General features: G+C 42.6%; 1 protein-coding gene across 2 annotated transcripts in view; it reads left to right on the top strand.

Moving 5' to 3' along the window:
- Positions 1–564: 564 nt before the first annotated feature.
- The window catches only part of LAMP2 (lysosomal associated membrane protein 2), a 33827-nt gene continuing 21940 nt past the window's right edge, over positions 565–12451 (top strand). The window contains exons 1-3 of one of the 2 annotated variants that reach the window (XM_029240728.1): positions 565–769; positions 11362–11480; positions 12171–12384. In XM_029240728.1, the coding sequence (XP_029096561.1) occupies positions 706–769; positions 11362–11480; positions 12171–12384 (397 nt within the window). In that variant the 5' untranslated portion in view covers positions 565–705. The remainder of the gene's footprint in view (positions 770–11361; positions 11481–12170; positions 12385–12451) is intronic. The other variant, XM_029240729.1, reaches the window with a different exon arrangement.

The raw sequence follows: 12451 nt of genomic DNA, 5'->3' as shown, positions 1-12451 counted from the left end.
ATGATCTTTGTTTTTTTCCCTTTGTACTTCTATTTTATTTCTCTCTTTCTCATTTTCTTTCTTTCTATATTTAAATAAGACTCTTCCTCTTTCTGAGTTCAGTTTCCCCGTCTGAAAAACAGGGTGTTGTAACTAGGTGAACTTCAAGGCCAAGCCCTGCTCTGGCGTTCAGTGACTCTGTATCACCCTCTAGCTCCCTTGTCCTTTTAATGACATGAACTGCATGGGCATCAGTGTTTGGAGAATAATCATGTATTATTTTTGTAGGTATTCCGTTGCGATGCCTAGCAACCATTTTTACTCCAGCAAAAGTATTCTCTCCTTCCTCAAGGAGTCGGAACTGAAATAATCTCTGCTATCTAGCCCCCCTGCCCCCCCAGAAAAGTTCGTTTCTCTTTAGCCTTAGAAACTGCCGTCCGCGCCCATCTCCTAGGAGCGCAAGAATGAGTGTGAACCAAAAAGCCAGGGCGTGGTCACCCCGCCCACCGGGCCATGCATCACCACCCCTCTGGCCGCCTTCAAGCGCGGTGACTGGCTGAAGGCAAGAAAGAGTCCCGCCCCTGGTCTTATGACCGGTGCTGAAGCGCCGAGTCCTGGGTTTTGCAGCGTTGTGGTCGGTGGTCAGCGGCGCTCTTGACCCGGTTCCGCGAGGCCTTTCTCTGCTGTCGCTGCACTTCTCGCCGCAGCAGCCTGCTCTGCGGGATCATGGTGTGCTTCCGCCTCGCCCCGGTTCCGGGATCCGGGCTCCTTCTGCTCTGCCTCGTCCTGGGTGAGTTGTCGGGCCCTCCTGCTTAGTCCCTGAGCCTGGGCCCGGGGCGCCCAGTTCAGAGGCCAAAACCTGAAAGACTGGTCCGGGGAGAGGGCGTTGAGAAGCTGAACGACTGACACTGGGCCTTGGCGCTTGGCCCGAGGTGACGAGCGATGACCTAGAGAAGGCCCGACCAAGGGATGGCAGGGGAGAAGGGCCCATAACGGGGCAAGTAAGGGGGGGGGTGGACGCCGAGGGAGTAGGCAGGGAAGAGAGAGGAGTGGAGCACATCGGGTTAGAAAGAGTAACTTGGGGGAGATACTAAGGAGTGATGAGCATAGGAGGGCGGTACGTGCAGATTCTGGGTGGCATAGACATTTAGAGTCTTGGTCCTAGTAGTATCAGGCAAGAGTTTTGAAGATGGTGGAAAACTGGGGCGGGAGAGAAAACTGAGGGAAGAGACTGCCTGCGTGGAGAAAAGCTTGGGGTAAGTGGGGGGAACAGATACGAGTAGATTCTGAGAGGCAGTGAGAGGCTTGGGTGGCGGGGGGTAGGAATTTGACGCTGTGGAGGAAGGGTGATTAAAGAGGTGAAGAATGATGATGGATTGGAGTTTGGTACTTGGGGTTTTGATGGGGAAGGGATCTAAGGTGGCTGGGGCAGTTTCCAGGGGAGAAAACTTGGACCCAACCTCTGGAGACTAAAAGGGATGAGTAGGAACTTTGGTGGGGAGTGAATATCTGACTTGGAGGTGCTGAAGACATCGTGGGGTTTTTTTTTCTTCTTCCTTTTTTTTTTTTTTTTTTACCAGTTTTGTTACTTCCTCCCAGCTAGACCCTGACAAAAATGTCCCCAGATGTTGAGGTTTTAGAGGGATGCTATATCTGAGTCTTGTATACTGCCTCTTTGCCTTCAGAAGCTCCATTTCTTCTTCCCTCTCACACAACTGGCCTATTACCTCGTTTTCGGAGGAGGAGGAGGGTAGGTAATTTCCTAAGGATTGGGTTGTTACCAGGTCCTAAGAATGACTGGCTGAATGTTGGCTGATGGTGCTATGATGCACCCCACCCCCAAGCATTGGGTCCCTGAGGCCTTTTAATGCTTGAAAGGTGAACTTTGACCAGAATATCTCTTCCTGAACTGATAAATCCTGTGCTTGTTGCTACCACTGACTCTTGCTGTTTGTGACCTAATAAAAGATCAGAAGGAATAGATCCAGGTGGGAGTAGAGAGGAAGTAGATATATTAGGGACTTGAGAAGGCAGTGAGAGGTGCACATTTTGTAATTCACATTTCAGTAGAATAAAATCAACACCCTGGAATGGTGGATTCTCAACCAGGGGACATTTGGCAATATCTGGAGACATTTTTGGTTGTCACAATTGGGGATTGCTTTTGGCATCTAGTGGGAAGAGGCCAGGGGTGCTTCTAAACATCCCACAATGCACAGGACAGCACTCCCCCACCCCCGACAAAGTATTATCCACCTCAAAACGTCAGTAGTGCCAAAAGATGAGAAATCTCGCTCCAGAGCCATGGCATTGGAAGGGGTCTTGATGATCTAATCTAGTGATTCTCAAGGATCTTTCCGGGGGAGGGGGTTCGGTCAGATCAAAACTATTTCTAGAATAATATTAAGACATTTGTCTTTTTCACTTTCATCTTCTCATCAGTACAGTGGAGTTTTCCAGAGGCTATAGAATGAATGTGTGATGACATCACCACTCTCATGGGTCTGATGTGTTTTATTCATTTCTTAGTTTTAATTTCTAGTACAGCAAATACCAATAGATGTAACTCACATAAACCAAAGCTCTTTGAGGTCTTCAGTGGATAGAGTAAAGGGGTCCTGATGCCAAAAGAGAGTCCAGCTGTGCACACAGTGCAGGAAACTCTTCTGTAGCCCTTCTTGAAAGTGGGCCACAGAGGCTTTGCTCAAACACAGTTCGAAGCCTTAACTCTGCTGTGAAGTACTCAGTGAGGGCCAAGCGACCCTAAGAGAGGATTGTTTACAACGAAAAGCACCTTATCACTGACTAGAACACATCTGACCAAGGCATCTGGTAATCAGTAGTTCACTGCCAATTGGATCTGCACAAACAACACTGTTATTGTTTAGAGAAAGTGAAAAAAAATAATCATTGTCTTGTTGGCTTTCATGTCATTAATTTTTTTTTAATGAAAGCTTTTTTTTGTTTTGTTTTTACAAAAGCAGTGCTTGCTCATTGCAGAAAATAAACAGGCAAAAAGAAGCACATAAAAGAACCCATCAGCTCATCTGATAGTTTGCCATTTATTGATTGGGACTAACTAGATTCATTCTCTTGGAAGATTTCCAAGATTGATTCCCTCCACTTTCAAGTTCAGAACAGGGTTTGGAGAAGTAAAAGTTAATAATGTAGGTAGGTCAGATTTTTCAGAGGTACCAGGATGAAATGGAAACTCCCTTTTCTCTACAGCTGCTTGTGCTCCCAGCTGTTGGTTCAATGTGGAGCTCAAACTCCTTCCATGTGTTCTTTTTTTCCTTAAGAATTTAGCAATTCTTCAGTTGCTTGGTGGGTTTTGCATGTTACTTTTATATATCAAAATGGATACCAAGAATAGTTTTTTGAAAAGTCAAGAAATATTTGTAAAGTACCTGCTATGAATTTCATGCTGTTCCTGACTACTGCAGAGGGTACCAACGAAGGAGGATCTGTTCCTGAATTTATGGTCTCATTCGCTTCCAGCTGGGCCGTTTTCACTTTGTAACTTTATAACACTATCCCAGCTGCAGCAGGTAGCTTTTAAAAATAGTTGCTCTAGAGTAAATATAGAAAAGAATTCTCAGAGCCTATGTATTTGTCTTTTTCACAGAGATTAAGTTATGCTGGTATTTATTTGAATGAATTATAACTGACTAGAGACCTTTATGAAGAAAAGCTGTATAGAGGCATTACAAAGAGAGTAGTGGATGAAAAACTTTTCGTAGCATCACTGCTTATGTTCCCTTTGTGACATAGATTTCAGATTTCTGTGGTTATTGATTGCTGTAACTAGTCTGACATCTGGTTTTTATAGGGTTGAGGCTTTTCTGGGTGGGAAAAAAACCTGATATAAGTGTCCTGAGTGTGTACTTCACTGGTAGGGGTCCCTCCTTTCCACAGTTGTTTAAGGAATGACTTTTGTGTACCAGCCACTAGGTGAAAGGGATAGATAGAGCAGTGGAGAAGACAGATCAGGTTCCTGCTCTCACGGAGCTTACATTTTAGTGGGGGAAGACAGCCCAACAGGTAAATAATAGAATTTCAGTGATAAGCACTGTGAAGAAAATGAGGCAGGTAATGAGGAAGAAGAGCAGACGATAGGGAGTGGGTGGTGGGGTTGACCCTCCTTGACATTTGGTGGTGAGAAGGCCTTCACTGTTGGCTGACATTTGAGCAGAGACCTGAGTGTTGGAAGGAGGCCAGCCAGGTGACTTATTTGGAGGAATAGGAGTAAATCTTGTCTTTCCCAAACTCTTAGGTTATTAGGCTAGCCTATTTTCCACTCTTTTTTTCCCCCAGTAATAGTCAGGTCTCCCCTGTGGTCTTAGTCTCTGAGAGTGGAGACTGTCTTCTGTACTGTTACTTCCCATTGCCTCCCTAGCACAGGGCCAGGTGGCACATGGTTACCTCTCAGTAAATTTTTGTTGAGGGTCTTCATTGGTGGGCACTGGGGATATGACGGTGAACTAGACCAACCTCGGTCTCCTTTTTCTTCTGTGAACCTTCAGTTAGGTCTTGCAAGATATTTTGTGTGTGTTTTCCGTTGGAGAACTTCAAGATCAGTGCTAAGCAGTACAGATAGCAACTTATTAAACTATAATCCCATACAATAATGCTAGTATCTTACCTGTACCCCTTCACATACACCTACATAGCAGTGGAGGTTCACCTGGGGAGCTAGGAAGTCCTAGGTGAAAAGGAGAATAAGGTTTCCACAAAGAACCAATCTCTATCTTTTGGAGGTGATCAAAAAGCAAGAAAGTAAGCACTGAGATTTTTCTGTAGCCTTACCACTGATAACTTTGATTTCAAGATTCTGCTGAAATTATTCTGGCTTTAATAAAGATACTTGAAAGGACAGGCTTATTATTCATCCATTAGTCGTTGGTTATCACATCTGATAGGATTTATAGATATTCACATATTCCCCATGAGTACAGCTTTTCTTCCCCTATATCATTGAGTGGAATTTGTGATCAAGGATTATTTCACAGCATTATAGCTGACTTCAGTGCTCCATGGTGCAGGAAGACTGCTCTTCCTCCTGTAGTGACAAAAGCATTCCAATCATAATTTCAGATTAAAATGATCAGAGATCCCATCAGATCCAAAAGTGTACTTTATAAGTACTTGTTGGTATCCTGCTGTGCATTGCAAAAGAATTCTGGAGGTCTGCCAAACAGCACTCAGCAATAAGCCCTTTCCATTAGTTGAATGGTGTTGAGTCTTATTTCCTTACCCACTCTCTGACCTTAAAAAAATTATTTCATAGCTTAAAATCTATTATTACTTTTATTTTTAAGAGATTTACCAGAAATCCAGAGTATCAGAAAGTGAAACGGTAATCGTACTTATATTAGGAATTGAGGAACGGTCAGTTTGACTTAACAGACCTATGAGTTGAAAAGAAAGCGTAAATAGATATTGTTGCCTATGTCCTGATTTTTTTTTTGGCTTGTTTTGTTTTTAAGACCCTTTGCTCAACCTCATTCTGAATTGATGAGTTTGAGGACAAGAGTCCATAACTAAGTATGATGAAAGTAGACATACCTAAAATTTGGGAAGGATCCCTTTAGGTGCTGTGTTTACTAGAAGGGAAACTTTTTTTTTTTTTTTTTTTTTTTGCGGTATGTGGGCCTCTCCCTGCTGTGGCCTCTCCCATCACAGAGCACAGGCTCCGGACGCGCAGGCCCAGCGTCCATGGCTCACGGGCCCAGCCGCTCCGCGGCATGTGGGATCCTCCCGGACTGGGGCACGAACCCGTGTCCCCTGCATCGGCAGGCGGACTCTCAACCACTGCGCCACCAGGGAAGCCCCTAGAAGGGAAACTTTTAAGCTGGAATCTCTAACTTGCTTGGCAAAGTTCTCTTAGCTCTGAAGGGCTTTCATGCTTTCGAAGAATGTATTGGAGAAGTGAAGTACACACTACAATTCTTAGCAAGGTTAACTTGCCCAGAGTCTCACAGCTAGTAAATTGGACTGCCTGATTTGAATTCTAGCTCTTCAATGCCAGTGATGGGACTCCTAATCGTCCCATTATATTGCCTCTTAGATAATTGTTTTTTATTGGTTTTGTTTTACCACTAGTGTTATGTTCCTACCCCACCCCCATATTGTTTACAAATGTATATTTTTCAACTACACTTTGGGTCAAATAGACTTATAAAAACCTAGCCACTTTTTGCAGTGTGCCATGCTTGGAGAACAGAGTTTGTTCTGAGTTCTAAAAGAACCTATAAATCATCTCTTTGGAAACAAGATTAAGAGGATATTTGAATTTGAGAAAGTTGATTTTGCCTTTTTCTTCTCTTTGGAGAATAAACTGTCAGCTCTATAATTACACACTCTAGGATATATTCAGCTGTGGTTTTTTAATGTCAAAGCCTTTTAGACAAAAATGATTTGGCTATTCGAAAATCAAGCACTTCAGTAAGGATGGAAATGGCTTGCTGAAGATTTTTTTTACCAAAGTGTGAATGTTTCAACTATAAACTTAACTTCTGGGAAAAGGATTATTCCTAGCTTGAAATCCATGTCAAAATTTATTGCGAAAAATGGACATGGGGGTTGAGGGAGTACCCAGAAGCCTGATAGGTTGGGTTCATGATTTGGAAGAGCTAAAGGCTCTTCCTGTAATTAGATTAAGCTGTGTTCTGGGTCGTTATTGCATGGTATTTTCACCTTGATCTAATCAATCAGTATTTATTGAGAATCTAATGCGTATTCAGCACTGCTAGGAATGATAGGAGATAGAGGGAAGTAATAAACATGGTCTCCCCCACCATGACACTTGTGATGGATGACATTCATATAAAAGACACACTCCTGGGGGCTGTGGCATAGATAAGATCATCTGTTTTAGGGAGCATATTGAAATTCAAATGAGTGGCAGAGACCTTAATCAAAAGGGAATCTTGAATCTACCCATGTATATCATTCATTCATGGACTTTGTTACTTTTTTATTAGTTAACAAATTACTTGCTGTATACTATAACTTACCATGGCACATCAGTTTGTTGCGAAGTAACAGTTGAAAACTGTTGTTTTGGAGCTTATGACTGTACTGGAGACAGGATTTACAGGCATAAAATAAATGAATAATTCATGATAGTGTAAAATACACTCAGGTGTGGGGCTATGCACTATGACTGCTCCTTGAGGGCTTTTGTAGTCAAGGAAATCTTTATGGAGAAAATGGCTGCTGAAAAGTGGACAGCATATCAGTTTGGGTTCTTAATTGTAAGAAACAGAAATAAAATCTCGTTGTTTTTTTTTAAGCAGAAAAGGAATTTATTAAAAAGATATTGGGACATGTGCAAACCCTCTGACCCTGCAATTTCATTCCTAGACACATACCCAATAGACACACATAACACCTGTGTTCACCTGTGTTCACCGATGTGTCCATTTGTAATAGAACCAAACTGGAAACTATCCAAATGCCCATCAGCAGTGGCATAGACAAGTAGTGAAAGAAGGCTATACACAGAGAGAAATGACAAACTGCAGTTACACACAACAGCATGGGTGAATCTCACAGACATAATATTGAGTGAAAGAAGCCAGATACAAAAGAGAGCATAGTGAATGATTTCATTTACACCAAGTTGAAAAACAGGCAAAAGTAAACTATACTGTTAGAAGACAGGATGGCAGCTGCCCTTGGGAGGGAAATCGTAACTGGAAGGGGGAACTGGGGGACTTTGAGGAGTACTTGGAATGTTCCTGAGACAATGTTTCCTGACACAGGCGGGTTCAGTTTGTGAAAATTCTTTGAGCTGTATACTTTGTGCACTTTAAATCCCTTCTGAATGTATGCTGTGTACTTTTCTGTATGTAACACATCAGTAAATTTTTACTTTATAAAAAAATGTTCATTAGGTAACTCAGAATTACTGGAGCTCTTGACTATATACCCCAAAGTCTAGTTCAGTACCCTAACTCATGCCACTGAACTACACTGCCATCACCAAGCATTAACCTGCAGCTTGCACTGCTGGCCACTGCCATTAGCTGTTCTGGCCTTGTTGCCTGGGACCCTGATCCTGCTGTAGCTACTTCCATCTGAGTGTGATAGTTCCCTTCTTGGCTGCATTTCACCGCCCTCTTATTCAGAATCTGGGGTGGATGCCTTTGCTGGATGGAGCCTAGTATAAGTAAGTGCCATCCTTACCACAAGGGAGGCTGGGAAAGCAAGTATCTAACATTTTCAGCTGTTGTATTGGGTGGGGATATTTGCCAGAAATTGTAACAAAAAGGCAGGGTGGCGGGTGTTTCAGATTTTGGGACAGCGAGAAAGAGTGAAATCCCTCCTGAGGTGAACAAGTAGATTTCAAATGTTAGGAGCAGTAGAAGCCTGGGAGGTTGACTAGAGCATGGCGAATGGGTCCAGTGGAACAAGTTCAGGCAAATTAAAGGGTGTGTTCTGGGAACATGGCTTGAGAGAAGTTGAACGAATAGGGTGGGACAAGATTAAAGATTACTTTGAAAGTCAGGCAGAGGAATTTAAATTTAATGTGGGAATTTTGGAGCCAGTAAAAGGTTTTGATCGAGAAAGTATCCTGAGAGAAGAGGTATTTAATTTAAAAAAAAGTTTTTATTTTATTTATTTTTGGCTGTGTTGGGTCTTCGTTGCTATGCACGGGCTTTCTCTAGTTGCGGTTCGTTGCGATGCGCAGGCTTCTTATTGCAGTGGCCTCTCTTGTTGTGGAGCACAGGCTCCAGGCACGCAGATCTCAGTAGTTGTGGCTCATGGGCTCTAGAGCACAGGCTCAGTAGTTGTGGCGCATGGGCTTAGTTGCTTCGTGGCATGTGGGATCTTCCCGGACTAGGGCTCGAACCCCTGTCCCCTGCATTGGCAGGCGGACTCTTAACCACTGCGCCACCAGGGAAGCCCCAGGAAGAGGTATTTAAGGACCATTAATCTGACAGCAGTTCTAGGGGTAGCTAGGAGGTATCTATAGTAAGTTAGGGGTGTGGTGGTGGAGTTGGAATAGAAATAAAAGGCAAGGGATTGGATTTCAGAGGGGATTTGAAGGGAAAAAAATCAATAGGACTTAACAAAGAGAATGAAGTAGAAGCTAATTCCCAAAATCTTTTGAGCCTGAGTGTCGGGACAAGGTCCTGCCTTTCCTTTCAAGCCAGTGAGGCTGAGAAGGCGGGCTCCGATTGGAGGAAGTCGAAGAGTAGATTTTCATTGTGGAATTGTTGAGTTTGAGGTGATAGGCATTGAGTAAAAGCGGCTCCTGTGCAGCTGGAGATGTAGACTGGGATGCCAAGGAAGCCCTGTGAAGGCATAGCTCTCACAGCGACAAGGACTATGAAGGCATGAGAACAGAATGTTTTGGACCCTCGGAGCATTTCTCAGTTCTCATTTATGGGTTGGCAGATAGGCTGTTTTGATATTAATGTAGTGGCAAATGTGAACCACAACCTGTGCCTTCTGCTCCATAGCGTGGAGTCCTCCACCCCAGCACACGTTGATACTAATCATTGTTTTACACTGTTTTGTTTGTTACTCTAATATCTTTGGAAAGAAAATGATTAATACGTGCCAGGCTTTTCTTGGTTGTTTCTGATAGTTTTGAATGCTTTGAATATTCACAAGGAGAATATGTTAAAACGAGGGACTTTAAACAAGACCAAGAGAGATTGTGTATGGAAAGCAGGCCTCCAGGTGATTAGAAGAATTCTAAGCTGCAGTTCTCAACACCACTGCAGGGTAGCCTTGGATCAATGATGCCAGCTCCATTCCAGATTGTTCTGAGAAAAGAAAGCCTGTAAAACCTACTTGGGCCTCACAAGGTCTTATTGGAGCCTTAGCCAATACATTTAGGCATTGTCAGCAACCACAAGCTTTAGCATATCAGATTCAGGCTTGGTGAGGCAGCCCGGTCTCCAGAGCATGCAGAGCATGACGGGAGCTTTGTGTACAGCTTGAAAGCTGTTGCTGAGGCATGCCTTCTTGGTATTCCTTTTAGGACTTTATTCTCTGTAGTCTATAGCATGTCCCCACTTGTAGGTGACGCTGGTGTGCTCAGGTATCATTCAAGGCTATGCAGCTATCTTAACAGGAAACAGCTCACCCCTTGGGTATATGTGTGAGACAGTGAAGAAAATCCTTAGATGATGGCCCATCATTTCTGCTGCTGGTAAGTGTGCTGGCGTATGGCTCTTCAGTGTAATAGGTAATGTCCCCATGTTTAACCTAGTGTAGAAGATCAGAGTCAAGTTAGCTGAAAAGTCCCAAGGCTCTTTTGTCCCTGAAAGGTTTCTCTGCTAAAAGAGAGGTAGCAGGTTGAGAATGTAGGAAGGGACTTTAAGTCCGTGTCAAAAGATTTTTTTTAATTAATTAATTAATTAATTAATTAGTTTTGGCTGTGTTGAGTCTTCATTGCTGCGCGCGGGCTTTCTCTAGTTGCGGCGAGAGGGGGCTACTCTTCGTTGTGGTGCATGGGCTTCTTATTGCGGTGGCTTCTCTTGTTGCGGAGCACGGGCTCAGTAGTTGTGGTTTGCCGGCTCTAGAGCGCAGGCTCAGTAGTTGTGGCGCACAGGCATAGTTGCTCCGTGGCATGTGGGATCTTCCTGGACCAGGGCTCAAACCCATGTCCCCTGCATTGGCAGGTGGATTTCTGAACCACTGCGCCACCAGGGAAGTCCCATGTCAAAAGATTAATTAGGCTTTCTAATCAATTGGATTTTATTATGAAACAAAAATGATGAACGCTGCATTTATAAAAATTAACCTTTTGCTTATGGATCTAACAACCTTTGCAGTACTGTTCCTTTGGTCATGTGGTACACACGCTTACCCCTGGCCCACATCATCATTTTTTCACATTGGAATAAAATAGTTTGCCAAGACTTCTAAGTGAAGTCCTGTCACATAGCTTGTGACAGGATTTAAAGCAGCAAGACCACAGAACTCACATCTATCATTATTTATGTAGAGAAAGTTCCACCAGCTGGTTTGAGAAAAGCAGGAGTTTAATACCCCTCCCATGCTTCCCCTTCACCTCATTTACCTTAAAAAACAAAAGTCCTAACAAGTAAACTATAATTGCCCAAAACAAAACTAGCAAGGCACGAAGTGTGGAAACGATTATTAGGAGGTAAAAGGCAAACGTTACCAGTCTGTGCCATTACCTGAGCATCCTATGTTGAGTAAACTTTTTGGGGAACGGGTATTGCTAACTTTATCAACAGGATTTTGATAAAAAGATAATCGCCAAGTTACCATATATATTAAAAATACTTTGTTTCATTTTACAGCTGGTTGAACTTCAGTGCTGGATAGAGCTTGTTTTTATTTTATGTATGTTTTTATAGTCCAATTTAAAAATCTTACTCTTTTTAATAAATCTAGGAGCTGTCTCGTCTTATGCATTGGAACTTAATTTGACAGATTCAGAAAACGCCACTTGCCTTTATGCAAAATGGCAGATGAATTTCACAATACGCTATGAGACCACAGACAAACATAATGTAAGTATTTTTATTTGTCTTTGAGTTTTATAGTAGGAATTTACTTCTACTCTTTTTTTAGCCTTTGTATTCATTTATACAAATAAGATTTCATATGTTAACTGACTTAACGTGTAAATTCTGTGGAGCTATTTTAGCATGTAAACTTGAAGGTATTCTATTTAGTGTTGGAATGAATATTTTTTATTTTATTTATTTATTTAGGAATGAATATTTTAATTCATCAGTTCTTCAGAGGTTTTTTGGAGTTGGTTAAGGGCAAATAATCTGAAGACTGTATGGTGTTTCAGGTCTAACTACTTCTGTCGTGTTTGTAACATGTACTAACATCAAAGCTTGTCCTTTTTTTAATAGCTTGCTATTAAAGTCTCCTTTGGGAGGGTGGGATATCCTCTCAATCCTTTTTGCCTTCTTATTTCTTTTGGTTAAGGTCCTGCCTGCTTACAATCTGATTTTTTTAAAAAAATCAACTTAATAACAGAGGTTCAGGCCGGTTTTCCTTTTCCTTTTAGACTTGCATGGATTTGTCCAGAGGGACTGGTGTGTAGCTGAAGAATATGAGACTGGTCAGCACAGACGGGCCAGGCTGGCCACGGGGGGTGTGAAGTCAACTGCAGTGGGACCCCGCTTGGAAATGCTTGTGCTCATTGCTGCCTGTTTGGGCCTAACTCCCAGATTTTTTTCTTTTAGAAAACTGTAACCATTTCAGACCTTGGTCCTGCAACGTACAGTGGAAGCTCTTGTGGGGATGACCAGAATGGTCCCAAAATCGCAGTGCAGTTTGGATCTGGTTTTTCCTGGATTGTGAATTTTACAGAGGAGACGTCTTTTTATTCAATCGACAGTATCTCATTTTCCTACAACACGAATGATAACACAACATTTCCTGATGCGAAAGAAAAAGGTAACCTTAAGAATTGGATTGTGTTGTGTTCTCTTGCTCTTGATTAATAATAAAAAGAAATGTAAAT

The sequence above is a fragment of the Monodon monoceros genome, unplaced genomic scaffold (genome assembly GCF_005190385.1).
Source record: "Monodon monoceros isolate NGI ecotype Baffin Bay Population unplaced genomic scaffold, NGI_Narwhal_1 Super_Scaffold_22, whole genome shotgun sequence".
Lineage (NCBI taxonomy): Eukaryota > Metazoa > Chordata > Mammalia > Artiodactyla > Monodontidae > Monodon > Monodon monoceros.
The sequence above is the reverse complement of the archived record's forward strand: the minus strand, read 5'-3'. Positions and strand labels throughout refer to the sequence as shown.